The sequence below is a fragment of the Manacus candei genome, unplaced genomic scaffold (genome assembly GCF_025592945.1).
Source record: "Manacus candei isolate 608988 ecotype Guabito, Panama unplaced genomic scaffold, ASM2559294v1 h1tg000189l, whole genome shotgun sequence".
Taxonomy (NCBI): domain Eukaryota; kingdom Metazoa; phylum Chordata; class Aves; order Passeriformes; family Pipridae; genus Manacus; species Manacus candei.
In genome coordinates, this window is record NW_026138237.1 from 788,126 (window position 1) to 815,994 (window position 27,869).

Here is a 27,869-nt window from a genome sequence, read left to right on the forward strand (position 1 = left end):
TCTGTGTGAGGAGAGCATGGAGGGAGATGGCTTTTGGGTGTGCTGTAACTGTGCTGCTGTCCCCCTGTTGCGAGGGCGTGGGCCTTCTGCTCACCTTGGTGTGAGCCACACCGTCCCTCAGCGTGCACCCATTGTATTTCCAAATCACAGAATCACAGAATGGTTTGGATCGGAAGGGACCTTAAAGCTCTTCTCATTCCATGCCCTTCCACTAGGCAGGGCAACTTGCACTAGACCTGGATGCTCCAAGCCCTGTCAAACCTGGCCTTGAACACTTCCAGAGATGGGGCAGCCACAGTTTATTTGGGCAACCTGTGCCAGTGCCTCACCACCTTCACATGGAAGAATTTCTTCCCAACAGTCCCTCTAGCCCTATTCTCTGTCAGTCAGAAGCCATTCTCCCTTGTCCTGTCATTCCAGGCCCTTGTCCAAAGTCCCTCTTCAGCTCTCTTGGAGCACCTTTAGGCATTGGAAGGCGCTCTAAGGTCTCCCTGGAGCCTTCTCTTCTCCAGGCTGAACACTCCGAGTTCTCCCAGCCTGTCTCCAGAGCAGAGCTGCTCCAGCTCTTGGAGCATCTCTGTGGCCTCCTCTGGACTTGCTCCAGCAGTTCCATGTCCTTCTGATGTTGAGGCCCCAGAGCTGGAGGCAGCTCAGCAGGTGGGAAGCGTCTCAACGGAGCAAAGCAAAGGGGCAGATTTCTCCCCTCCCCTGCTGCCCATGCTGTGGGATGAGCCCAGCACATGGGGGGTTTCAGGGTGCCAGTGCACACAGGTGGGGTATGTCCAGCCTCTCACCCACCAGCACTCCCCCAAGTCCTTTTCAGGGCTGCTCTCAATCCATTCTCCTTGCTGATAATGAGGTTTATTGAATGAATCTTAAGCGATATAAGGGTTGTGTGCACCTATCGCCAGCATTCCTCTTGCTCTAGGAGAGAAGTGAAAAGGGGAGTATTTTTTATGTATTAAGTTTCTTGCATGCAAGGCTCAGGTACAGGGTAGGTTTTCAGAATGCTGGGCCCTATTTCGTGGATAGCACAGATTTCTCTTTTTCCAGGCAAAATTTAGCTGTTAGCAGAGACAAAAGCATTTCTGAGAGTAGTCTTTTCCCTTCATCTCTGCAAGAAAATGATCTCTTTGGAATTCCTTTTCGAACCTCTTTTTGTGAGAATCTTTCTGTGAATCATTGCCAGGCAGATCGGGCAGGGCCACTAGTATCCTTATGCTTTCCAGTTCTTTGTTGACTTCCTCTAGGATCCTTCCTTTAAACATGCTTTTGCAGAGTTTATCCCTGCAATTGTGACAGTGTTGACTGTGACCTCTGAGCATGTTTAAGATGCTGTGTTGGTGGGGCCCTCTCATGTAAGGTTTGATTTTTGTACCTTTTTGTATTTCTTTGTACTGTTGTAACACATCTGTGCAGCAAAGGCTCTCTGGAATCGCTCTCCTGTACTGACTGGCTGACATCATCCTTGTCCCTGTGTGTTTCAGCAGAGGAGAAGGCTCGTGAGGCAGAGAGCAAAGCTCGTGTCCTTGAGCAGCGCCTTGGAGGGGATCTCACGCGGGAGTCCAGGGTGAGCCTTGTGCTTTAGCAGCGTGGTTTGTTTGGGGCACTGAGGGACAGTTCAGAGCACTGGCAGCGGAGCAGTGCTGGCTGAGCAGCACCTGTGGCAGCCCCCCCATGACAGCATCCTGTGTGCTGGTTAAGCAGGTGGTGACTCCAGTTGATGGTGAGCTGCCAGCAGCGTTCAGGCAGCTCCATAATCTCCTTACCACTGTATGTGCTTCACATTCTGCACTTGATGTCCACCCCAAGTGGGACACACGCTGGCATTCCCTTGCCCACACCCCCCATATATTCTGGGTGGGAAGGCGACCTCCAAGCCCCAGATGCTGTTTGCTGTCAGACTCTGTGGAAGAGGCCTGGGGAACAGGAGGTGTTGGAACAGGAGTAGAACTGGGGACTTTTTGGCTGTTCCCCCCTACCTGTGCAGCTGTCTCTAAGGCATTTGGGCAGGGGCTTTTGGAGAGGGGCTCTTTGCTTTCTCCCAGTGGGACTGTGGCTTTGAGAGGGGCAAGGCTGACCCCAGTGCTGCAGGGGGGGAGGAGGGCTCGCAGGGATACCGGGAAGGTCAGCAAGTGTCACCAGCTTAAAATCAATGGGCTTCCTATTGGCATCAGATGGAAACAACAGTATCCAAGTGCCCTGGCTGTTTCCCTGTGCTCAGTTGCCTCTAGTTTCAGTTTCCTGGGACCTTTAATTACATTTAGACATTTTTTTCCAAGCAACTGTGTAGCTGCTTAAACTACAGAGGGTAAGTGCTGCCCTACATGTGGAGTCATGCTGGTTGTCACCCGTCATGAATTCTTTTACATTTAGAACGATTTCTCAGATTTTTTTTGAAAGGGGGAAAAAAATCATAATTTGAGTGAATTTTATGAATTTCCCAGCAGCAGCTTTACTGTGCAATGCCTTTTTGCAGGCGAGGCTGCGTCAGGTCCAGAACTCAGCCATCACCATGCGGCGGGAGGCTGATGTCAAGAAAAGGATTAAGGATGCAAAGCAGCGGTGAGTGCAGGGGCTTCCAGGCTCTAGAGTTCCCAGTGGTTAGTGCAGGGGCTTCCAAATTCTGGAGTTCCGTGGCTGTTTGCTCCCAGGTGCTCAGATGTCTCTTGTGCTTTGTGCGTGTGGTGGAGGAGGAGGAATTCAGCTCAAAGCTTAAATATCCATGGGCATCCAGTATGCCCAGGCTATTAAACCAAGCAGCTAGGTCACTATTCTGGTTACCTCTGCTGCTCCCCCCTTTATCTGCTGAAAGATGTGGGTGCGTGGGTTAAGTTGTTTGCTGTAGATGTTTACTTGGTTTTCACATCAGCTGTTTTCACTCTTTTACTTTTCCACCTGCAGGTAAGATTCAGGCTGGTGAACCAATGTTCACAAGTTACAATGAAAACAGCTTTAGGAATTGTAGGGATGTTTTCTGAAAACATGCTGAATTTTGTTGTGGTCGGTGCTGTGAAATTTGAAGATATGCTTCTAGTTTAGGTCTGATTGCAATTAACTTTGGCTTTTGATGTACTCACAGGAATATTTCACTCTTTATATACATTTTTTTGCATTTCTCAAATTAAGTGGTAACCAGAAACAAATGCTCTTAAAACAAATGCTGAGTCTGAGGAAGTTGGGGATTTGCGTACAGCATGTCTCTTTTCCCACCTGGTTGTTTGCATGCTAGTTTACATGGCTGCCTAGGTCAGAACTATCCCAGACTTGTTGCCAGAGATAGATCTAATGCATCTTAAAATGCTAAAAGGAAAGAAATAAATACAGCTTTAATTTAAAAGTGCTAGGGCTGAGATCTGAAGGATGTAGAAACTCATGGGAGAAACTATTTTGTTCAGCTTCCACGTACTTTTCCATGTAACAGTTTGTCCTTTAATTCTTGAGTTTGGTGACGTTAGTGTGCAAAGGAAAATTTTGTGAATGGTCTCCTGCCCCTTGTGCCCATGGGCAAAATACTTTTTCCTATTAATAAACTGACCCTCAAAAAAAGCTCTGGGCAGGCACATGGTTTTCCCTGTGTCCCTGCATTCATCACGGGTGATCGGAGACAGTTCAGAAGGTCAGGCTTTTCCACAACCTTTTACTTCATCCAGAAAACAGAAGAAATTCCTGAAAAATGTGTATAATAGGAAACCTTCTGTATGAACCTTTTGGAAAACTCCTGAGTTACAGAGGATGTCCTAGGACAGTTTTCTGCTGTTTCTCTGGTGCTGAGTGCATCAATGAAAGAAGTGCTTTCTGTTTTCCAAAGCCTGCATAAGATCAGGTTATAAGTCCAAATGATAGGACAGGTACTAAATTCTTAGTAATGAAATCCCTGGCTTTTGAACCACCACTTAATTTTCCATGGTTTGGATAATAATTTGACTTCCCGTCCTCTCTGATAAAAATGAGGAGATGCCCTTCCTATTTTGTGGGGGAGTGCATGGTATTACTTGAAATGTAAGGCTCTGCATCCTTTTCCAGAAGTTATAAAAAGAAAATGAATCCCTGAGATGGGTGTTTTGCCACACCTCCTCCTGCTCTTGAATCACGGTTGTCCACCTTGATGAGCTGGGACCAAAGGGTCACATTCCAGCCCAGCAGCTGGCAGTGTTGAAAACCCCTACTGGCAAAAGATTAGATTTAAAAGTACTGAAAATTGCTATTACAGATGTTTTCCTAGAAAAGTATTATAGTCACCTGTTTTAGAGGAAGGTGTAACACAGGGTGCTGTTACATCTGTGTGGGGGAGGATGGCCTTAAACAAAAAATGAATATGAATTCAGTCTATTTTGGGGATTTGTTCTGAGATGTTTCACCATTAAGACAGACTACATCTCATATATGCACGTGATCACAGTGCAGGGCTCGAGCATGCACAGCTCAGGTCCTCCTAATATCTGATATTAGTAGACAGCAGAACATTTTAAAGAATTCCGCTATCTTCAACTAACCACTGAAGCAGAAGTCAAATTTCTAAGTGGGATAAAGCACATAAGTGCTAAGGACTTTATGAGGGTGGAAGGGGGGATATAAGTGAGGTCAAAATTGAGAGAGGTGGGCAGGACTGTGGTATAGGCTCTGCCTTGTAGTAATTACAGGTTTGGACCTTGCATTGGAGGATACCTTCAGCCTGAAGCTGAGGATCCTCCTTATGAAAAATCCTCAGCGTGGATTTCAGGGAAACTGTGGAACCCGATTAATTTAATCTGGTAAAGAGCAGTAGTTCTGTTTGATTTATAGCACAAAGAGATCAATCTCAAGGCTTTCTGCCTCACTGGAGACAGAACTCCCGGTAACCAAAGTTCAGATTCGGAAATCCCTATGAGCTCACAAACATATTTGAGGCCAACTTTTGTTGGAGTCATCCGCTGCGTAGATAAAGGAGAAATCATGCAAATTGATATCCTGGCATGAAAGAAAAAAAAGGTCTGTTTGGGCTGTGCGTTGTATCCTCCAGCTTTCCAGCTTAAGGAACAGCCTTTCAAAACTTGAAATTAGGCGAACTTTCCAGAATTTGAAAATCAAGACTACAGTTTTGTATCAAAATCTGAATTTTCATGGTTTATCTAGACAGGGATCTGCATCTGGAAAATACAAACCAAAATAGCATTGGTAAGGACCAGTCTGTACCAAACAACACTCTCATGAAACTAGTTCACTGTCGTTTTTTGAACAAGTACATCTGAAGTAAAATCCAGAATCTGTTGTGAAGGAGAAAACACAAGCAAATGGATAATTATCTGTCCATCCTAAAATAGTGTCTGTATTGCAAAGTTTTTGTATTTTGTTCATGTTCAGTTGTAATGCCCATTCAACAACTGCTTTGTATTTTTCAGAAATAGGAGATTACAGGATTAATTTAATGCTCAAGGATGCCAGATTTCCATACCCTCTCTCTAACACCAGTATATAATATGCTTTATTTTCAGCATCTCTGAGGCTCTGTTTCGTTCCCTTCCAGGGCACTGAAGGAACCCAAAGAGCTGAATTTTATCTTTGGAGTGAACATCGAGCAGCGTGAGCTGGACGGCATGTTCGTTTATAACTGTAGTCGGCTGATCAAGATGTATGAGAAGGTGGGCCCGCAGCTGGAGGGCGGCATGTGAGTCTTGCAGATTTTTCTGCAGTCTTTTTACTTAAGCCTGGCACATTTCTACATCTAACTTAGGTTGTGCAATAACCTAAGTTATGCGTTAATCATTCTTCACAAGCATGAGGCCTGCTCATTTTGTCAGCCTTCAGTTTGCATTCTGACAAATAAATTATGTTTAATACTGCTTAATATTAATTTCCCCGGTTTCTTGGTATTGAGTTCTCTACATGGATTTTGGTCATCCCTGCAGCAGTATGGGGTGCTTGGGCTCAATGCTGGCGTGTGGCACTGATGAGTGCTGATACCAACAGTGCCTCATTCTAGGGACAGGGAAAATAGGTCTTGACAGCAAATACAAATATTTGAGCCCACCTTACTTTTTGTATGATGGCTCAGGTTGCAAACCTGGCAGTTTAATGTTTGTGACTGTGTGTTCCTCTTCTAGGGCATGTGGAGGAGTGGTAGGTGTGGTCGATGTGCCCTATTTGGTTCTGGAGCCAACCCATAATAAACAAGATTTCGCTGATGCCAAAGAGTATCGACACTTGCTGAAGGCCATGGGAGAGCATTTGGCTCAGTATTGGAAGGATGTTGCTATAGGTAATGAAGCTTCATGATTACCAGGGGGTGGAAGGAGAAACTTGGGTGTCTGGAGGGCAGCCCAGAGTGCAGGTGGTGATTTTGTGATAATGGCTCCGTACTGAGCAGGATGTGTTTTGTTTTCCAGCCCAGAGAGGTATCATCAAGTTCTGGGATGAGTTTGGTTATTTATCAGCAAACTGGAACCAGCCTCCATCTAGTGAACTACGCTACAAGCGCCGGAGAGCCATGGAGATCCCCACCACGATTCAGTGCGGTGCGTCTGATCTGGCTGCTCCTCCCTGGGGAAGGAGAGGCACTCCTGGCTGCAGCTGGGGAGCAGCTAAATGCGTAGGACATTTGAGATGGGCTTCATTATCGTTATCCCCTCTTAGGGCTTGTCTTCTCTATGAGTTGCCTCTGTCTGCACACGATGGTGCACTGGAACATCATGGCATAAGGCTCCTTTCCTGCACAGTTCACTAACTGTGATGTTCTTCAGATCCCCTGACAGAGCGGGGCAGGTGTGGCCAGTAGCAGTGTTGAGAGTGGGCTCAGAAATCTCGTATGAACTGGAACTGACCAAAGCCACCCATCCCAGCAGCAGAGTAAAATCTGAAACTTCCCCACAGGCAATGGGAAATGGCCAAGTAATTTGCACCCTAATGCACTAACCTGCTGATCAGTACTGGGTGTGAACACAAAGGGAACATTTTACAGTTTCCTTGGAATTTAATGCAAGTTCTCTTCTTTGCACCTCTAAACAGCTCTGGGTAAGCCCTTGCCAGGGTTAGGGAGAGCTCAACACTATCACTTTGTCTCCTGGTAGAGGGACACCAAACTCCCTTATTTTCTTCCTAGGACTTGGGGATGAGGATGTAAGAAAAGAATGGGAGGCCATTCTTGTGGAATTATTTTGTCAGGTTCTTCTACTTCGATGGTTTTCTCAGGCCTTTCAAAGTTCCTACCAAAGAGGAGGGGCTTTACTCTCATTCTTCTTGTCCTCCCGTGTTGACATCTTTGCAGAGCCTGATTTAAGGACATTTGGATTTTCCTGGCAAAACTTGATTTTGTGAAGCTGTTGTTTTCCCGATAGGCCAGCAATACTCTCAAAGTGTTCCTGGTTCATCAAAACTTTAATAATTATTATAATTTTTTTTTTCTTTTAGTGGATAAGTCTCTGACTTTTGTTGTGTTGGTATCGGTAGGAGACAACCTGATTGCTGGGCTGAGCCATGATGTCAGGATTGGCTGTTCTGACTGATTTGTACATGCCATTGTTGCAGCAGGAGCGTGAGGTCCTCTGGTATCAGTTGATGCCAGGCTTCATTGCATTCTTGTTAGGGATGTCTTTGAGGGTTTCATCCAAGCATTTTGTGAGCATGAAGCAAGAATTGACTCTGTATCCTGCGACTGTCTCACTTTTTTTGGCCACTAATCTTATTGTTGCATACACTTCGGTGTGGTACTTGGGCTTTGAATGGGCTGGGGGAAAAAATGAGGTTGTGTGTCAGACTGTGTATTTCTAATTTGCAAAGTGTCTGTGTGACAGATGTATGTCTGAAGTGGCGGACTCTCCCGTTCCAGCTAAGCTCTGTGGAGAAGAACTACCCTGATAGCTGGGTGTGCTCCATGAACCCTGATCCTGAACAAGACAGGTAAGGATCAGTTAATATTAAGACTTTTCTTCAGTGTGTCTTGCCTGTACATTTGGAGCTTTTTTCTGGTCATCTGGTCTTTGACAGTAGTTGGAGGGATTGGCAGTAATTCGGTACCTTTAAACTGTGCTCACAGTGAGCAGTGATGAAAAGGCAGTGATGACGTGTAGAGCTGAATGTTGGTGGGCGTTTGTGTGATGTGCAAATTGCAGAGGGCACCCTCGGCAAGTGACAGATGACATCAAACTGGGAGGAGCAGCTCACAAACCAGGAGGTCACGAAATCATCCAGAGGGACCTGCACAGGCTGGAGAAATGGGCCAACAGGAACCTCCTGAGGTTCAACTGGGAGAATGCGAAGTCCTGTCCCTGCGGAGGAACAACCCCGGCAGCAGTGTGCACTGTCCATCCTGGAGCCGAGCAGGCTCAGGGAGCTCTCATCAATGTATACCAACACCTGAAGGCAGGCTGCAAAGAGGACAGAGCCTGGCTCTTCCACTAGTGCCCAGTGGCAGGACCAGTGGCCATGGGCACAAAACGGAACACAGGAGACTCCCTCTGCATGTCAGAAACACTTTTTTCCCCTGTGAGGGTGACCAAGCCCTGGCCCAGGTTGCCCAGGAAAGGTGTGCGCTCTCCATCCTTGGAGATATTCTGGGACATGGTCCTGGGCCCCTGGCTCTGGGTGGCCCTGCCTGAGCAGGGAGTGGGATCAGAGAGACCCCAGAGCTGCCTCCAGCCTCAGCCAGTGATTTGGTGAAATTTGGATCCTTTGTGGCTTTTCTGCACTGGCATGGAAATACTACTGTAGCCTTAGATCATGTTAATTTTGCCATAGGCAGCATAGATGGCAGTTGGAGAATTGTCATGGTGAAGGCGGGGAGTGACACATCTTCAGGAGGGCTTTGCAGTTGTCTTTATTGCTCCTACAGCTCTCACCCATCAGACACCAAACTGCAGCAACTGCACTGGGTTGAGGTGAGCCCAGGGGGGACATTTTGCATGCTTGAGGGAGCAGCACTTCCCAGCGCTGAGTTTTACAGTTATAAAACGTAGATAGAATCTCGTAATTTGAGTGAGGAAAATGATTGCTCCAGGCTGCTTCTCTGTGGAGAGCAACGCTGCTGGAAGCCCATTCTTGTCTGTGTTAAGGAGGGAAGCTGCTCTTCTGAAATTCAGATGCCTTGGCTCAGGGCTTAATGACAAAGGGGATGAATCCAGGTGGTAGCTTTTAATTGGAATAAAAATTTTAACATCTGTGGCTGAAAAGGCTACAGAGTATTGATGTTTCTATTTAACAGTACTGATTTTCTGGCTTCTTCCTTTTGGCGCCTGCCATTGGAAGAATACATATTCTGACTTCCCTGTTGCTCCATGTGTGTGTGTCCTGCTGTGGAGCTCTGAGGAGTGTGGCTGTGCCAAGGTTGTTTCTGGCCAAACTGCTGGGGCAGGGCTGAGCCTGGAGCCTGAGGAGGGGCTGCCACATATCCAGCCTTTCAGGTGGAAGCAGTAGCAAAGCTGGGAAGGTGTTGCTGGTACACACACATGCAAACATAGACAGACCATGTATGTACACAGACATGTACATCCAGCCCCGCAGATCAGCACAGGTGGGCACTCTCAGCACTCACACAGACTGCACCAGCAGCCTCATCCTTTTCCCTCTTGGTTGGTCAGGATGAAGGACCACTAGTGGAAATACTCATGTCCATATCTGGCCTCTGTCTCTCTGATAATTTGCACTGGCATAGATGGGCCCTGCAGCCTGCAGTCCCAGGGAGCGAGGGGTACAGACCTCCTGTGGTTACACGTAACATACACACTACAAACCTCCCAGTGTCTCACCTTGAGCATTCTTCCATCAGGTGATCAGATGGAGATCCTTGCTCTTCCCACATGCTTCTTGCCTAGAGACACCCACAGCTCTGCCTACGGCCCCATACCCATCTCTATCAGGCAGGACTCCCTGGTCCCTCCGGTAGTCGGCTCCTGCAGGGCCTCCTCCCCCTGCTCCCAGGTCACCTCCTGGCTGGCTCCTCTGGCCCAGCGTTTGCTGTGACTCATGTTCGTGCACATGCCAGTAGTCACTGCAGCTGGTGGCACTCGCACCACTCTACACAGGTGCATACGTGGAATGGAGCCCCTCACCCAGGAAAAGAGGAGACATAAGGTTACAGAGGTGTCCTGACCAGCTGATGGTTTATTTACAACTGGTCGGTTTTAGTCTATTATTTCTTTGTTTTCCCGTGTTTGTTCTTCCCCAAATCATCTCAGTCCCTTTCTTTCCCTGCTTATGGTTCCTCCCATTGGTCCAGAAGATGTTTCAGAGGACTGCTCCCACTGATTGGACACTGGGGCTGAGGCTGCCCTGGGACAGCCCGGGCAGTAGCCCAAATGGAGTATCTGTTCTGCTGAACAGATTTGCATTCCCCAGTTCCCAGAAAACCCAATTTGCATCCCCTAGACTGCCTTGGGCCTCTGGGCTTGTGGAAATGGACCCTAGATGGGCTGGTGGCTCCTGGGATGGCCTGGGAATAACCATGGGAGGGTGTTATTCAGATCCCCCCACCTGCCTTTGTGCTCTTCCATCTGTGTGCAGACAGGGTTTTTATCTTGTCACCTACCAGGAACTTGATTTACTCATGAAAGAATTTAAATTTTGTGTTTACAATACCATGAAAATTCAGTAGGTGGGGGGTTTGGCTGCATTTCATGTGAGATGGATGTTGGGATGTTTTTTGGAGTGAGCCTGAGTGTCTGCAGTGCATGTTGTACCATCCCATATCCTCCATGCAGGGAGCTGGGAAAGGGCAGATGAGGCACTTGACACAGGTGATCCAAACTTCTGGTCATTTCAGCTTCAGAAGGGATCTCAGGAGTCTTCCTCTTGGAGAATAAATAACTCCAGAACATTTTTGGATTGAGTAGGCTCTCGTGTACTTTCCAGCAACAAGTGCAGTTGTGTCCTTTACACGAGGCAGAAGATTTTCAGCAGAAGTTGCTCCAGCACTCATCTGGCTTTTAGCTGGGACCAGTTCCAAGTGCTGCACTGCCTGATTTTTCCTGCCATGTCCTTTTGCAGAGAGTTTGAACACCTTCACCTCTACGTCCTGACTATTTCTGATATTTGTAGTGTCTGAAGGATAACAGGATTTGAGAAGCACAGCCACCATGGGTGGGGTCCTCAAGCTTGTGTGCCATGAGGGTCTGTGCAGAGTGTCATTCAGCCAAATCAGAAATGAAGCAGTGTCAGAGCTGGTGTTGAGACTCTCCTGGCATCAGAGACCACATGGTGGTTTTTGCTGCCTTGGCACAGTGGCTGCTGTTGGCACTGAGCTGTTCCCCAGCCTTTTGATTTGTCCACCTACACCTCAGTGGCTGCTGGTGGTATGTTATCCCAGATCATGGGGGCTGAATGCCCTTCCTCTGTCTCTGTCATGTGAAGCAATCACCCCTGCCAGTGCCACAGTCTGTGTTGGAGTCAGCACTAGGTGCCACCATTGTTCACTTTGTCACAGGAAAGGCAGCGTGCCTGTTCACACTGCAGTGCCAGGCTTGCTTGCCTCTCTTCTCCTACCTGACATCCACTTGGGTCCTAAATGGTATTTTGAACTGGTGGCCAAAGCACCAGCTGAAGATGACTCTGTGTCTCAAAGCTCCTTGAGCACCACCAGAGTCTGGGTCCTGAGTTCCTGGCCATTCTGACTACCAAGATAATTCCTTTGTTCTGACTTGCTGCCTCCAGTGATATAATCTGTGGGTTTGAATGCTGTGAGTTGTCTGAATTTTTCCTGTCCAAGAACTAATGGTGCTTTCATTCTTTTGTGTGCTGTAAGAAACAACTTGGCAATGCTTCCGGCCTCAGGCAATGCCACAGGCTGGGAGATGCATTTCTCCACTGGGAAACCTGTGCACGGTGCCACTTGTTCAGCTTTATCTTTGGAAACTGCAGCTCTGGTGTCAGACAGTCATTTTTCAGTGATGACACATGAAACTACTCCATGGAAAATGCCCCAGCAGTGCTTCAGAGGCTGATGGAGAAACTGCTGCTTGTGTTCCAAAGCTGATCCCAGTGTGTATCTGGCAGATTGGGAGATATCGCGTCAGTTGGCAGGTTCAGGATCAGAGATCTTGATGAAATCATCTCTCCTCAGCATCTTGGAGCTCTGAGTGATCTACAGTGAGAGCACTGTCCTCCTTTTACCTGTAAGGTTCACACCTGCAGGTTGGCAGCTTGGCCCAGACTCAGTGTGGGATCTGCTGGATCTCTTGTGTTGTACAGGGGCCGTCTCGGTGCTGCTGCTTTCCTGGCTCGCACGATCCCTGCGTGACCTTGCCCCACCCGGGCTGATCCTGGTGTGTCTGTCCATGACTCCATTTGATGACAGGAGATGACCTGGGCACTGCTCAGTCCCCTCCTTCTCCTCTGGCAGTGCTCCTGAGGGACAGCTGCTCAGCCAGCACTTTAAAGGTGATGCCAGTCCACTTGAGAGAGTATTTCCTACCTGTGTTTTCCTCCTCTCGCAAGGACTCTTCCAGGATTCTGCACCTGAGAGGACCTGGGGGGAGTAGGATACTCACCGCTGTTTTGTAGGCCATGGGCTGAACAGGATGGGAAAAGCAAATAGCTACAGGATATTGCAAAGGAAACGGTGTGGCCTAGGGTGGCAAGCCAGAGGGCATCTGCTGCTGGAAGACTTGTGGGAATGATGTCTTAGTCATGGGTTACTAGTACTGTGCTTTCCTTTCTGAAGGGAAAGGAAGTCTGTAAAAAGAGGAACTGATATGAATACATAAGAAGCTGATAGGAAGGAAAATTGCTGAAAAAGTCTGGAGTACAGATGCAGTACAGAAACCAGTCACAGCTGTTCCTGGGCTCTGAATTGGTGATTCCCAACATAAATGCATTTTATTAACAACTATGCCTTCGCTCCTTAAATCATATCTGTTTCCCAAGAAGAAAACCACTGCTTTTGCGATTGTGGCTACTGCAGAAAGGAAAGTGGTTTTCCTGCTGCATTTGGGATGGGATGTTGGGGCAATCCTGTGTGAGAATGGCACAGGTTCTGCTGTCCTTGCTGATCTCATCTGGCCTTCCCTCCATGCTAGATGTGAGGCTGCAGAGCAGAAACAGAAGGTACCACTGGGAACTCTGAAAAAAGACTCAAAATCACATGAGGAAAAGCAGAAACAACTGACAGAGAAAATCCGCCAGCAGCAGGAAAAACTGGAAGCTCTGCAGGTGAGTCTGGAGGTCTCCAGCTAAGCAGAGCAGGTTTGAGGGACCTCCTAGTGCAAAGAGATGCTCCTGAGTCTGATGCCATCTGTGTTCCTTCATGGGGCAGGGTTTGTTTTAATAACAGAAAACGAGCATCTAAACTTGCATTTCATTTTCTGATGGGAAAACGGGAGTGACATCTGTCTCTTGAAGGACACAGAACACACTTTCTTATAATCATTGGTTTTAACCTGGAAGACTGTTGGGCTGGGTTCAGGCACTGCCTGGCAGCTTGTAAAGATGACCTTTCTGATTTATTTTTTTAAAATAGAAAACCACTCCAATTCGATCTCAAGCTGACTTGAAGAAACTGCCTCTGGAAGTGACAGCACGACCTTCAGGAGAGGTAAATGGCATACTGCTTTTACTCTTTCGTGCTTCCTTAGCTGCTCTGAACAGCAGTTCCTCACTCTGCCACCCTTCCTCTCTCTGTACCCACATTTATTCCAGCACACCCGACCTCAGCGCCCACGATCTCCTCCTTTGCCTGATGTAATCAAGAACGCTCCCAGCAGACCACCGGGATCTTCACCTCCTCCCAAGTCCAGCAGTCAGCTGAAAAAGAGCTCTTCAGATTGTCCAAATACCAGCTCTTCCAAGCTGGCCAGCACACTCTTCACAGAGGAGGCCAGCACTTCCAGGACACACCAGAACACTGTGATATCTGGGAAGTCTAACAGCACTTCAAAAACTCTTGCCAAACCAGGTACATCCACGAAGTCCCTCTCTGCTGGCCTGCAGAGCCCTAAAAGCCCACGTGAGACACCCAGTCCAAAAGCTGCCAAGGTGCCAGCAGTAAAGAAATCTGCCTCTGGCAAATGCTCACAGGTGAGAATCAACCCCTCAGTTCCTCACCCACTGTCCTGCTCAGCCTGTCTGCTCTCTCCCATGAGATGTGCACTGTGGCCCTGCGCAAGACAAGATAACTTTTACTTTACTCTGGGGTTAGGGTGCCATTTACACCCCTCGAGAAGACTTGTTTCATCTCTCTCCTGTTAGGCCAGATTGTTTCTTTAGGAAAAAAAGAATGTGAAGTGGTGGGGTGAGCATTTGCACGATCACGTAGCACCTCTAAAACCTTTCAGAAAAGCTGATCAACTTCCAAATTAAATACTGGATGTTGGGCGTTTTTTCTTTTTTTTTTTAACTTGGCTGAAAGAAGGTTTTTGGTTAATAGCAGGGTGGAATTAACAGCTGGAGCTTGTTTGCTTCCTAAAGGCCTCCAGCACTCGAAAGAGGACCTCGAACATCCCAGAGGATGGGTCTGAGGAGGAGGGGGAGCACAAAAAGGAGAGGACAAAACGAGGAAAATTTGTGGCAGTGAAAGAAGAGAAGGATTCCAATGAGGTGGTAGTGGAGGTGAGAGTGTGCTGCTTTCCCCAGTAAAAGGTATTTGTCAGGTGTTTATAATCTTGGTGGGAGGCAGCTAATGTGAGCTCTCTCTCTGCTCCCAGCTCACAGACAGTGCTGGAGAGGAAGAGCTGGTGGAACTGAAGAAAGCTCAGAAAGGTGAGAAATGAGCCATTGGGCTGCTGCTGGTATCTGACATAGAAAAGAACTTGCAGAACTAGACTCGTCAGTTAAACGTGTGATTTCAGTAATGAGCTTTTTGAATAAGAAATAGTGTAAATTTGAATCCCAGACCCTGAGATGACTCTAACTTGCATGAAACATTTTGGCTGGGAGCCCTTTGATTAGACTAGAGGCAATTGTGGCATGGGAGGCTCTGTGGTCAAGGGCTGCATCATACTGACAAGTGTGGGACTGGGCTGTGGGGTATAACTGATGACATGTTCACCCTTCCTGAGTGGATCATGGAGCCGTACCAGCTGGCAAGTGCTCAGGACTGTATCCAGACCTGCTGCGCTGCTGTGAGAGAAGAGGGGCTGGGACAACCCAAAAAAGGTGATAGCCAGTGTGGTACTGCACCTTCTGCCAGAGAAGGGCATCTCTTCAGCGTGCTTCCAAGGAGCTGTCTGGAAACTAGGGACATGGGGCAAATTGTCCTAGAGGCCTTCACGAGCCTGGAAAGCCCATGTCAAACAACCTGGAGTACAGGAGAAACCTTCTGTCTGGAAAGCCAGGTCATTTTCATGCATCTTAATGTTTCTCAGCAAGAGCTGAGCTATGTGCCTTTTATGTTTTGATGGTGTCTGTACTATTTGAGGGCATTGTCATAGGTTCAGGTGTGCTCCCCACTGAGGTGCCTGAATCTCAAGAGCTCCTACAGAATGTGCTTTCCAGCAGCCGAAGGTTTGCGAACACCTTTGCTTCCTCCTCACAGATAAGGGGCTGCATGTGGAGGTGCGTGTGAACAAGGAGTGGTTCACAGGCCGTGTCACAGCTGTGGAAAGGGGCAGACATGCGATCCGGTGGAAGGTGAAGTTCGATTATGTCCCTACAGACACCACACCACGGGATCGCTGGTAACTATCTCGAGCTACTGGATTTTGGAGGCTTGTTTTGCTTTTGGGAAGAAGGGCCTGCTTTACTGCCGTAGATGCTGAAGACAAATATGTTGCTGTCATGTCAGGGAGCATGTGAACTCAGGACAGTGCAGTGGCTTCATAACGAATGGGCTTGACAGACTCCATCAGTTATACCATGGAGGCAGCTGCTGTTTGTCTAGAGGTCTGAGTGACACTTGGGTACAGGTTCTGATTAGGCTATTAATGGTGTTTCAGATGTGTCCAATGTAGAAGATTCCTGATATTCCCTTAATACTTTTCTCAGGGTAGAGAAAGGCAGTGAGGATGTGAGGCTGATGAAGCCTCCCTCTCCTGAGTACCAGGCTCCAGACACACAGCAGGAAGAGGAGGTGGTTGTGGCTGAACCTTCTACCTCAGACTGCATCAGAATCGAGCCCGACACCACTGGTCCCAGCAGCAGCCAAGAAACAGTTGACCTTCTAGTCCAGATCCTTCGGTGGGTTCACTGCAGACCCTTGGGAGCTCTGCAGTCTGATTGCTTCAGCCTGGTTAACTCCCAATTCTGGCTTTGATTTTCTTTCCTGCACAGGAATTGTTTGCGGTACTTCTTGCCTCCAAATTTTCCAGTCTCCAAGAATGAGCTGAGTTCCATGAGCTCGGAAGGGTTGTTGTCATTTCCCTTGGTAAGTCCACTACTTCTAGGAACATAAGTTTGGGGGTTTCCCATACGTATTCCATTCTTATGGCAAGTGTGCATACTGTTGATGCAAGAGCACACTTGAAAAGGTGACTTGGATCCTCGGCAAACTGACATAGCTGAGGAAAAGAATGAGAGCTCTGACAGATGCCCTGAGTCTTGTGACAGTTGTCTGAGGATATTTCTAGTTACCGTACATCTATGTGGGAATGCTGTTGGCTACTACTATCCTGAATTCTTATCTATCACTGTTAAACTTTTAAAAAAAGAGAGGCCAGGTTAGAGGTTTGTAGAAGCAGGATGCAGACATATCTGTAGTTTTTGCTCCCAGCCTTATAACTTAGGGGGAGGCAATCTTAAAAATGGAAGAGAACATGGCCTCCATTTATCTGGGTACAGAACAGGTGGGGCTGAGCTTCCACCAGTGTCTGTGAGCTGGTACTGGGAGATCCAGTGCTGGCTGGAATGCAGAGCAAGGGAACTGGCCTCTCTGACTTCTCCCTGCTCTGACATAGCAGCAAGGGAGACCTTTCCAAGAGGCACCTGTACATGACAAAAACCACCTGCAGATGACCAAAGCCAGTTCTGTTTGGTACTCCCATGCTCGCAGTGTGTGTATTGGCAGTTTGTCTCGTCTCCTCCTCTTCTCTCTGTTAACTCAGGCATCTGCTGGAGTTACCACTCCCACTGCTTCCACAGTATACCTAGGTCATGTCTGGGGTATTTGGCGAGTGCAGGTGTTCCTACCTCACAGTGACAGGCTGTGTTGTCTGGGTGATCTGTACCAAGGACACTCAGAGTATACAGGGGCTGTCAAGTCTTGCTGCAGCATACCTGTGAGTTCAGGCTTTTTAAAAGACGTTGCACCCTTAATCTAAATTCAGGCAGCTTTGGGGGCAGTCCTGATACTGGAAGAATGTGAAAACCCCTTAGAGTTTCATGCTGGCTGCAGTAGGCAAATCAGATACAAATGTGGGCGTGGGCAGGGTGTGCAGAGACATGCTGTGGGGAAGATTTGGTCACAGGGGCCGGGAGTTTGGTTCTTCTACAAGCCTGTGAGTGCTGCTGGTTTTGCGATGCTCGGTGCTTTCTCCTGGTGTGTCATCTGTTGTGTTTTGTCTGCTGCAGAAAGAATATTTCAAGCAATATGAGGCAGGTCTGCAGAACCTGTGCAATTCATATCAGACACGCGCTGATGCCCGGGCCAAAGCCTGTGAGGAAAACCTCCGGAACTCGGAGAGGAAGCTGAGGGAAACAGAGGAGAAACTACAGAAACTGAGGACTAACATCATGGCCCTTCTGCAGAAAGTGCAGGAGGTGGGTGAGGAAGAGAGGCAAACCCTGAGCTGCCCCAGAGTAGCCACCTGACCCAACCCCTTCTGGGCATTCCACGTGTTTCAATCCAGCATCTTACTGGGCTCCAGCTCTTCCTCAGCTGGGAGCAACGTGGACTCAACCCATCAATAGCAGACAAGTGCACAGCTGCTGTCCCTGCCCACTCTTGGGATCCAGGCCCTTGGGGTCCCATTGAGTATTAATTCTCACAGGATGATTTGTCATGGCATGTACATACTGCACAAGTTCTGTTTGTTCTCTGCATTCTGCTGCAGAATTTCCCCAGGCACAGGCAGTGCTCGGCAGGGAATTTTTTCCCCATTCTTGTGCAGATCCTGAACCCCTTACAGAAATGCAAACTTTTAAGCAAATAATACAAAAAATCTTATGGTGAAACCGATTTATTAATTATACTATTAAATATTTAATTAAAATAGCAAAAATATATTTAAGTAAAACCCTTAAATAATTAAACTTTAAGTTAAAAAACTACTTAAATAAAATTAGGATCAACCAATGGAGAAGCTACTGAAAACAGCTGGAAGCAGTTGTTCCCTGTTAGGAAAATGTGTTAAAGCTAAAAAATCCCAACCAAACCTAACTTGACCCACATCTGCACAGTAAATCCATCACTTGAGTGCATTGTTTGAGCCTCAGGTGCTGATGGGTTTCCAGATGTTGTCTGTCAGGTGCTGACAGGGAAAGCTGGGGGTGCTCTCACCACAGCTGTCAGCAGCTGATGGGTGCTGGAGGTTGCAGCATAGAGGCTGAGCAGACCACATGTTGAAGAGGATGCTGAGCTGCTCTGGGTGAAGATTCTTGCACTCTTCTTCAAGATTCACTTCTCACTGATATTTCTTGTTTCAGGACATTGATATTAATACAGATGATGAACTGGATGCATATATCGAGGACTTGATCATGAAAGGAGACTGAGCAGCCCTAGTACGAGTCCTGGAGAAGTGCAGAGGAGCTGGCTGCTGCAGTGGGAGATGTGGCTTCCTGCAGGGTTGGCCTGGGGCAGCTGATGACAGAAGAGGGTTTTTAAACAGTACTCCTGTTGGTGTGCAACTTGTTCCTGTGACTGTACATGAAAAGCATTTGTGCTGTTGACAGGAAAATTTTCAACATTGTAGTTCTCTGAATCTCTTTCTTTTGTTTATAAATATTTATTTTTAAAAGAAATAGGAACTGTGCCTGATACCATGGGTGGGTTGCTGCGGTTTTTTAGTGATGTAAAAGTGTGAGTACCCTTCTTGCATTTAAACCTGGGAGCCCAGAGCATCCTGCCTAACAGGTTGTCTGCAGTAAGAACCTGACAGCAAACTAAAAAATAAACCTTGAGTTCTGGCAGAGAAGGTCAGGACTGAGACGTGGAAGATACTCAACTTGGGCTACAGAAAGCCAAGCCATGAATTTGAGCTGTTGAAAGGAAATGTCCCTGGTATGAGCATGAGTGGAGGGGATGGAACCTCAGTAGATCGGGGGGGGAGTGACGCTGGCACATTCCTGAACAGGAGGTCACCATAAGCAAGTGGAACTGCCACCATGCTGACAGCCAAGAGGCTGAGGATCCTGGGCCTCCTGGGCCATCATGGTGGGCTGTGAGCATCAAAGGGAGAACACTGGAGTTCAGGTTCTCTGCTTGCAGTCACCTATTTCTTGAGGCATAATTGCAACATCACATCAGAAGAACTCGACCACCTGACAATAAAGTGACCCCTGTTCAGTTGTCACCTCCTCAGGTGTGTGTTGCTTTGATCAACTTACACTTCTGGGTAATTATTAGTGCTGGAATTTGGAGCCTTCAGAGCCCTACACCATTGAATGGCATCTGGCCCAGTGCCAGCAGCAAGGAAAACACCTGTCCTTTGCCCTCTGGCTGCAGCCAGCTCCTAACAGGCCACTTATGGCCAAGGGGACTTGGTCTGAGTTTGCCAGCTGGTCAACAGCTTCTCAGGCCTGCTAGGACAAGGTGGCTATGGACTCTCACTCAGAAACGAGTCCCCCTGCCAGCCAGGTGGTTGGAGGTACATGGCGTGAGCAAGAGCTGCCCACCATCAGGGGGGTCAGGTGGAATGGACCTTTGGGGTTCACTTGGCATCTGGATGTATAACAGATGTTTTGCAAAAAACTCTTTCAAATTAAATGTCTGTTGCACAGAAAATCATTAGCACTAATTGTTTTTAGTCCTGAAGATGTCCCAAGTTCTACACACCACAGGAGAGAGGGAAGGCTTTTGCGCATTATCTGAATTCCAGGTGCTTGTCACAGCACAGTGAAACTGACTGCTTCCATCTGGAATCTGGGCCCAACATCCTACAGTATATGAAGGTAAGGAGCATCCCCCTGTCCCTGTACACCTTTCATCACAGAGAGGCAGTGTTCCTTAGCCGGAGAAGCAGGCTCTGCTGGTCTCCATTTCCTCATGCATACTGGAGGTTTGTTAGTTGTAGTGGCAGACTGGTGCTTCTGATGAAAATAATCTCTCTGGAGAAGCTGCATTTTTATTAAGGTGAAAGAAGAAATCTTTGTCCTTCCCAGGAACCAGCAGACATTATAGAGAAACAAGTTTTGTTAAATTGCAGTTCAGAGCTGCTGCTTATATGCAGGCTTTAATCTCTGACACCCAGGGGGCACTAATATGGGACTAACAGCTCTTACACAGTTCTTGAGCTTCCGGCACAGTTTGATTCCCTACTTCTACTCCTGGTAGGAAAGTGCTACTCTGGGTTTTTCCCTCTGTTCTGTATAACTTCTCATTTCCAGCGTTAACTCTTGTTTTTTATTGCATTTCATTTATTTTGGACCTTGTTCCAAGGTTTTTGCTAGGAAAAGCAAGCCAAGAATTTTTAAGTGCCAATAAAAAAGGTTTTTCATTCTCAAACTCTTCCTGGCAATCCTTCTCCACAATCCTCCTCCTCCTCTTTATCGCAGTTTTGTTTTTGTAACCTTGTGTGTAACATCAGTTCTTAGTAACACCTTTAAAACCCATAGGATCAGAATGCCTTCAGCAGGGAATCAAACTGCCATCTCCAAGCTGGATGCATTCCAAAGCTGTTACCAGGTTGTTCAGGGCCTTTTCTTGTAGAGCTCTTAGGAGTGGAGGTTGTCCCACAGCTCTGCATCACACACTTCTGCAGGTGTTCTTCCATGGCATAACACAGGGGTGTCCCTGTCACATTTCAGAGGCTGTTCCAGCTGCCATTGAGAACCTATCACCTCTCTGCCACCCTGCCATGACACTTCTGTGCTGTGGTCAAGCCTGTCAATACCTCAGCTCTTCTTTCAGTCTTCCTCTTCACTTTCAGCTGTTTCTTACAGCAGAAATACTAGGGGGGACATTGTTATAGTTAATAAAGAGACCTTTTTTTGACATGAACTTGAGGGACTTGTGACTATTTTTTCAAGCCAACTTTGCCTCAGTGTCTTGCCTGCTGTAGCATACAACCCTGGGGGGCTCCTGACAGCAGAACCATAGTTGTCCATGCTGCTTCCCTTGCTGAAGTGCCACCCTGGAATTCAAGGGCTCTATCAGCGATCTTCCACCTGACATGGATTCACCCAGTTTCTCTTGCAGAATGACACATGGACCCTGAGTTCATGGCAGTTGATCCCTCTCCCAGTGTGTGGGATGTGGTCCTGCCTGCACATCTTTATAGGACTGTGTACTGCCGCTGTTCCTTAAGTGGAGGCTTGAAATTCCATGTCACCAGTATCAGATCTGGGATTTGATTTTATGGCAACGGGATCAACTTTTTTTTTTTTTTTGCAAGTAATTCCTGCAGTCCATAGCAGAGACCAGCTGGGCTTTGGGTGCTGCTACCTTTCAGCCATCTAACAGGGTTGTGGGGAACACTCAAGCCTCCTCTCCTGCCACTGCCTTGCCCAAAAGGCGTAGCAGCCTTCCCTACCAGAAAGTCTTTCTGGTCTTCAAGACCCAGGGAGTCTTGATCTACTTGTACCTTCAAATCCTGAAATCCCTCTTAGCAGCATCTGCATGTGTTCATGATCTCAGAGTTCTGGACATTCATGACATAAAATGACTGTGCCCCCTGTGTGGGGTGGTGTTGGATCTTTATATAATAAAGAAATGGAGCCTGCTCCCAGCTGAGGTAGTGGCCAACGAGAAATTTATTCAAACCTGGGACTCTTTTTATCCCTTAAAACCATGTGACCTTATAACCAATGAGAATATAGATTCTGGCGCATGTCCCCTGAGCTCCCTCGCCCCGGGTGCTTCCCCCGCACCCCTGGACACGCCTCCTACATCTCCCCCTTCTCAATTATTTAAGATAGTGTCGAAAACAGTGCAAAAAACAACAGTGCAAACAACAGAACAACACATTATAAACTACCATAGCTTCTCAATGACCCAGCACATTGCTCGCTTTGGCTTCTTAACAACTTATACATCTATTGTAAATCTTCTAAAACCTTCTTATATTTCTAAGGAGTAGTGCAACTTGGAAAAATAACTTTATTAACCTGGGGGCCTTAGCCCAACCATGTGTTACCTATAGATTTATAACCTTTATTAATCTGAGGGTTTAAATAACTGGGAAATTCAACTTTATTTCAAAAACAGGGTAAACACGGCAATCTAAATTCTCTTAAAGTGACCATGTGGCTGAGGTAGTGTTATTCTTGTGAGGTGTTTGGTGTTTAAGGTGCTCGTTCAGTCAAACAGCTCTTTTATTCATTCACACATGCATTCACTGACGGCCGTCATTCCATTCATCATACACACACTCATGGGTTTTGTATAAGCTCTTCGTCCGTATTCACTTTTGGCCCTTGGACTGCAGAATGCCGCGCGGCGTGGCTCTCTTCCACGCAAACGACTACCCTTCCAGACAGGAATGAAAGGCCTGACCCTCCGCCTCTCCCCTGCTGTTGGTGCAGCACTTTTGGCACTACGTGCACAACAAGACCTTTCTGGGAGGGCACCTTTGATCTGGGAGGAGTCTTTGTCCGTATTGAATTTTGGCACTCACATGGCCGATATAGGAACAGGGCTCCTTCCCATCAACGGCTTCCCTTCCAGCCAGGAAATAAAGCCCTGAACCTCTGCCTCTCACCTGCTGTTGGTGCACCAGTTCCGGCATTATGTGCACAGCAAGAGCTTTCTAGACGGGCACCTTTCGTCTGGGAGGAATCTTTGTATTCAGTTTTGGCCCTCAGACTGCCGATTTAGGAACGGGGCTCCTGCCCACGAACGACTGCCCTTCCAGCCAGGAAAAAGACCTGACCCTCTGTCTCTCCCTTGTCATTGGTGCAGCACTTACGACACTATGTGAAGAGCAAGAGCTTTTTGGGTGGGCACCTTTGTTCTGGGAGGAATGTTCATCTGTATTCAGTTTTGGCCCTCGCACGGCCGAGTGCGGCGCAGCTCTCCTCCCCGCCACTGACTGCCCTTCCAGCCAGGAAAGAAAGCCCTGACCCTCCGTCTCTCCCCTGCCGTTCGTGCAGCACTCTCGGCACTGCAGGCATAGCAAAAGCTTACTGGGCAGGCACCTTTGGTCTGGGAGGAATCTTCGTCCGTATTCACTTTTGGCCCTCAGACAACCCGTTTAGGAACCGGGCTTCTACCCGCCAATGACTGCCCTTCTAGCCATGAATAAAAGCCCTGACTCTCTGTCTCTCACCTGCCATTGTTGCAACACTCTTGGCACTACGTGCACAGCAAGAGCTTTCTGGGCAGGCACCTTTGGTCTGGGAGGAATCTTTGTCCATATTGAATTTTGGCACTCACATGGCCGATATAGGAACGGCGCTCCTGCCCATGAACCGCTGCCTTTCCAGCCAGGAAAAAAAGCCCTGACCCTCCATCTCTCACCTGTCGTTCGTGCAGCACTGTAACAGTTCCTTTGGATACATGTCTGGAATAAAAACAAGTGCCGGAAACATTCAAACACACAATATATCTTTAATTACTGTGAGAATAATAATGATAATAAACTTTGCAAAAGAATTAAAAACTAAAAAATGATGCAAAATAACTACCTTATCGGATGGTATTAAAACAAATACTGCAAATAGCATTTAATACATTATTAACTAGTGAAAAGGGGGTTAAAGGGATACCAAAAAAGGGATGTTAATATTATGGATAACTATTAACACGATATTGGTTAGTAAAAAGGGAAATTAAAGGGAACAACTTATTTATGTAACAATATTCAACAATAAAAGGGGAATAAAAGGAACACTAAAAGGATATTAAAAAGTTTGCTTTCTCGGTTGCTTCCTATCAATAAACTCTGCTTACCCACACAGACAGGCCAGGGCTGCCAGGATCTGCAGCAGCTGGTCGGTACCCATGCTTAGCGGGCGTCCCCGCGGAGCAACACAACCTCGGTGGTAGGATGAGTATCGCTCAACTCAGCAGCTCTGACACCCCATTTTTATCAGTTCCACATTACACCACATAGGGCCAGTACGTAGTATAAGGTGATGCCTGAATGGCAGCCAAACCCCGCCTGTTCATCACCTAATGGTAACAGTCTGCGCATGCCCTACTTGTAGGGCAAGGGGCGAGCGACCCCTGCCTGCATAATCTTCCTCCCATCATCATCTTTCTCACTCCTATGTATGACCTCTACCATTGTGTTTCAAGGGTAGATGTATCTATCTTGCAATGCATAGCAAAACCAAGGAAGAACTCAGCTCTGATAATAGGAGATATCAAGCTGACTTGCTAAAAAGCACAATGGACCTTACAATTAGCTTGTGCCATGAAGTTACATTGTACCATACTCTAGCTGGTTTCACATCCTAATATGATCTCTTTTTCACGCCTCTATGCTCCATTGATCATCTAATTCAAAAGTACCCCCCTTGCAACTAATTTCTCTTAAAGTGACCATGTGGCTGAGGTAGTGTTATTCTTGTGAGGTGTTTGGTGTTTAAGGTGCTTTGTCCAGTCATACAACTCTTTTATTCATTCACACACACATTCACTGATGACTGTCCATTCCATTCATCATACACACATTCATGGGCTTTGTATAAGCTCTGCATTTGCCACATTGGTCATCCTCAAATGTAAACCTGAAATGTAAACATTATTGCTGAAACATAACTGTTTTTATAACTTCTGTGTTACTCTGGTTCTTGCTGCTGTGGTTGTGTACCTAGGTAGGGTCTAACACACCTGGAAGGAATCCATTTCAGCTCCTTTCCTGTAGCCGCACATGCGTAGTCTCGCCCCCAAGTCACAAGATCCACCGGTCCTGTCCACTGCCCTGAAATCAGATCCCTTATCATGGCTGGTGGTTTGGGGAAGGTGAAAGCTTGAGGTCTGTGCTGCTTTTCGTGCCTGCTTTTTTCAGCACTATCACAATTTAAAAAATGTATGACATATGTGACTTTCCACAGACGCTCTTGCAGACTACAGACGGTTCCCCTCCTTTTCTGTTTTGTTAACATATCTTTTAGGGTGCGATGTGCCCTTTCCACAATTGCTTGTCCAGTGGGTGAGTGTGGAATACCTGTGGTGTGAGACATTATCCAATTTGACAGGAAGTTTCTTAGCTTTTCTGAAATGAAAGCTGGTCCATTGTCAGTCTTTTTCTGTTTTGGGACACCAAGGGTTGCAAAACAACTGAGCCAGTGTCTTATTACATCCTTAGCCTTTTCCCCAGTGTGTGCAGTGGCAGTTACGTATTGTGAGTGGCTGTCAACTGTGACATGTACGTATTTTAATGTACCAAATTCAGCTATCTGTGTGATGTCTGTCTGCCATATCTCATTTGCCGTTAACCCTCTGGGGTTAACACCTTCCTGAGGTGGCATGGGTGTTATTTGCTGACAACCTGGGCATGACATGATTGTTTCTCGAGCCTGATTGAGTGTTATTTGAAATTGTCTCTTCAGTGAACGTGCATTCCAGTGGAAAAATGAATGAGACAATTTCACTTGCTCTAAGACTCTAGGTATGGTGTTAAACGTACCCGCCCTGTCAGCCTCCCGGTTCCCTTCAGCTATTGGTCCTGGCATTTCTGTGTGTGATCTTGTGTGCATGACGTAAAAATCAAACTTTCTGTGATTGACAAGAAACCATACAGAACGCATTTCAAACAACAGGTGAGGGTTAGCAACATCTTGAAGAAATGAACGTTCGAGACGGGATACTAACCCTGCAGCATAATGGGAATCTGTAACAATATTAACAGGTTGTTCTGAAAACTTTCCCAGGGCAATACGTATGGCCGCCAGTTCCAGAACCTTTACGGAACCCTGGTTCATGGTCTGTACCTCTCATTCCCATTGTCCTGTATCAGGGTTTACCCATGTCACTGCAGCTTTTCGGGTCCGCCCAGATGCATCTGTAAAGACCGTGAAGCCTCTCACTGGTTCATGTTTGCATCTGGTTGTGGCTTTTAGGGGTAAATTACCGATTTCTGCCCACAGTCTGTGTTTGGGAAAATGAATGGAAATGTCACCGTCAAAGCTTGCCAAGGCAGCCTGGAATCCTGCATCCTCGGCTAGCATCCAGTCAAGGTTGTCCTTCGTAGCCGGGATGTAGATGGTTGCAGGATCTCTCCCATCCAGCTCCTGTAGCCATCCTCTGCCTTTAATAACAAGCTTGGCAAACATTTCATGAGTAGTCCACACAGTTTTAGGGGGTGTGTGGGGCAGAAACAGCCACTCTAGGATTTTCAGTGGATCTTTTTCAGTCTGATCCCACTGAAACAAAACTGTGAATGGCTGGTACCTACTGGGTACGAGGGCAAGGCAGATTTGCAGTTCAGGATTTCTCCTTCTGCCTTGCCTGGCTTCTATTGCCTTGGCACAGGTGTCTAACGCCTGCTTTGCCTCTGCAATCAGAGACCTGCTAGACATTAGGTCTGAGTCCCCCTTAAGCAGCTCAAATAGAAGGTGTAGCTCCTCTGTGGTTATGCCCAAAATAGGCCTTAGCCAATTGATGGCTCCCAGAAGTTTTTGCAGCTTGTGTAAAGTTAAATTGTCTTTTACCTCGAGCTGCAGTGGCTGTGGAGAAATTTCCTACTGCGTGATTTTCCATCCAAGGTAAGTCCAGGATTGCGATCGCTGGATTTTCTCTGGAGCAACCTGTAACCCTACATCTTGGGCAGCATTGGTTAGAGCAGTAACAACAATTTGCAGTTCATTTTCTGTGGCTGTGGTAATTAATATGTCATCCATAAAGTTGTATATGATGGCTGAGGGAAAATGCCTTCTGATGGGATGAATAGCGTTTGCCACTGCTGTTTGACATATTGTCGGGCTATTTTTCATCCCTTGAGGAAGGGCAACCCAGTGATACCTCTGCATGGACTGTGCATCGTTCAAGGCCAGGATGGAAAAGGTAAACCTTGGTGCATCCTCAGGGTGTAGGAAAATGGTAAAAAAGCATTCTTTTAAGTCAATTACCGTTAGCGGCCACCCCACTGGAAGCATAGCAGGTGAGGGAAGTCCAGGCTGCAATGCTCCCATAGGCTCTATGACTGCGTTAACTGCTCGTAAGTCCTGCAGCATTCTCCACCGGTCACTTTTCTTGGGGATGCAAAACACAGGAGTATTCCAGGGACTAGTTGTTGGCACAATATGACCTGTTTCAAGCTGCTCCCTTGCAAGCTCTCTTGCATACAAGCCGTTCCTTTTTCATGGACCACTGATCTACCCAAACTGGCTGTTCGCTTTTCCAGACCAGTTTAAATGGTCCTTGGGACAGCTGGTCAATGGCCCCTATTGGAGAACCTGGCAGCTTGCAGGAACAATTTGCATTACTGTGCTGAACTGTCCGAGAACATCCCGTCCCCACAATGTACACGCAATGGGAGCAACAAAGGGAACTATTTTGGCTATTTGACCTTCTGGCCTCAAGACCGTGCGTATTTGAGCACTCTGTCTGGGCCTCTGTGTGCCTCCCACCCCTTGAATGGTTGCAACTGGGCAAACAGTGGACCAGTTAAGTGGCCATTCGGAGTCCTTTATGATGGTAACATCGACTCCTGTGTCCACGTAGCCTGTAATTCAGTGCCCATCAACCTGGCACATCATGCATGGCTGTGTGGCTGTGATGGCTGTTGCCCAGTAAATTTGTGGCTGACCTGTGCTCCCAAAGGCCCCTGAACCCCGCTCCCCCTCCTCCGGAGGTGACATGCTGTAGAAGGGGATTAGTTGGGCAATTTTTTGTCCCTTAGGGATGAAACAAGGGGGTGAAGGGGTCCAGGCCATTATTTGAATTTCATTACGAGAGTCAGAGTCTATTACTCCAGGTAGCACAAATA

General features: G+C 47.3%; 1 protein-coding gene across 4 annotated transcripts in view; it reads left to right on the plus strand.

Annotated features, from left to right (window-relative positions):
• MORC2 (MORC family CW-type zinc finger 2) overlaps window positions 1–18,804 on the plus strand; it is a 46,023-nt gene extending 27,219 nt beyond the window's left edge. For 3 of the 4 annotated variants that reach the window (XM_051774132.1, XM_051774134.1, XM_051774135.1), the window contains 16 exons: window positions 1,488–1,570; window positions 2,480–2,565; window positions 5,507–5,647; window positions 6,084–6,238; window positions 6,366–6,494; window positions 7,770–7,875; window positions 12,984–13,116; window positions 13,424–13,498; window positions 13,603–13,980; window positions 14,371–14,511; window positions 14,607–14,661; window positions 15,437–15,578; window positions 15,886–16,077; window positions 16,171–16,264; window positions 17,407–17,595; window positions 18,481–18,804. In XM_051774132.1, coding sequence (XP_051630092.1) covers window positions 1,488–1,570; window positions 2,480–2,565; window positions 5,507–5,647; window positions 6,084–6,238; window positions 6,366–6,494; window positions 7,770–7,875; window positions 12,984–13,116; window positions 13,424–13,498; window positions 13,603–13,980; window positions 14,371–14,511; window positions 14,607–14,661; window positions 15,437–15,578; window positions 15,886–16,077; window positions 16,171–16,264; window positions 17,407–17,595; window positions 18,481–18,549 — 2,168 coding nt within the window. In that variant the 3' untranslated portion in view covers window positions 18,550–18,804. The remainder of the gene's footprint in view (window positions 1–1,487; window positions 1,571–2,479; window positions 2,566–5,506; window positions 5,648–6,083; window positions 6,239–6,365; window positions 6,495–7,769; window positions 7,876–12,983; window positions 13,117–13,423; window positions 13,499–13,602; window positions 13,981–14,370; window positions 14,512–14,606; window positions 14,662–15,436; window positions 15,579–15,885; window positions 16,078–16,170; window positions 16,265–17,406; window positions 17,596–18,480) is intronic. The other variant, XM_051774133.1, reaches the window with a different exon arrangement.
• The last annotated feature ends 9,065 nt before the right edge of the window (window positions 18,805–27,869 follow it).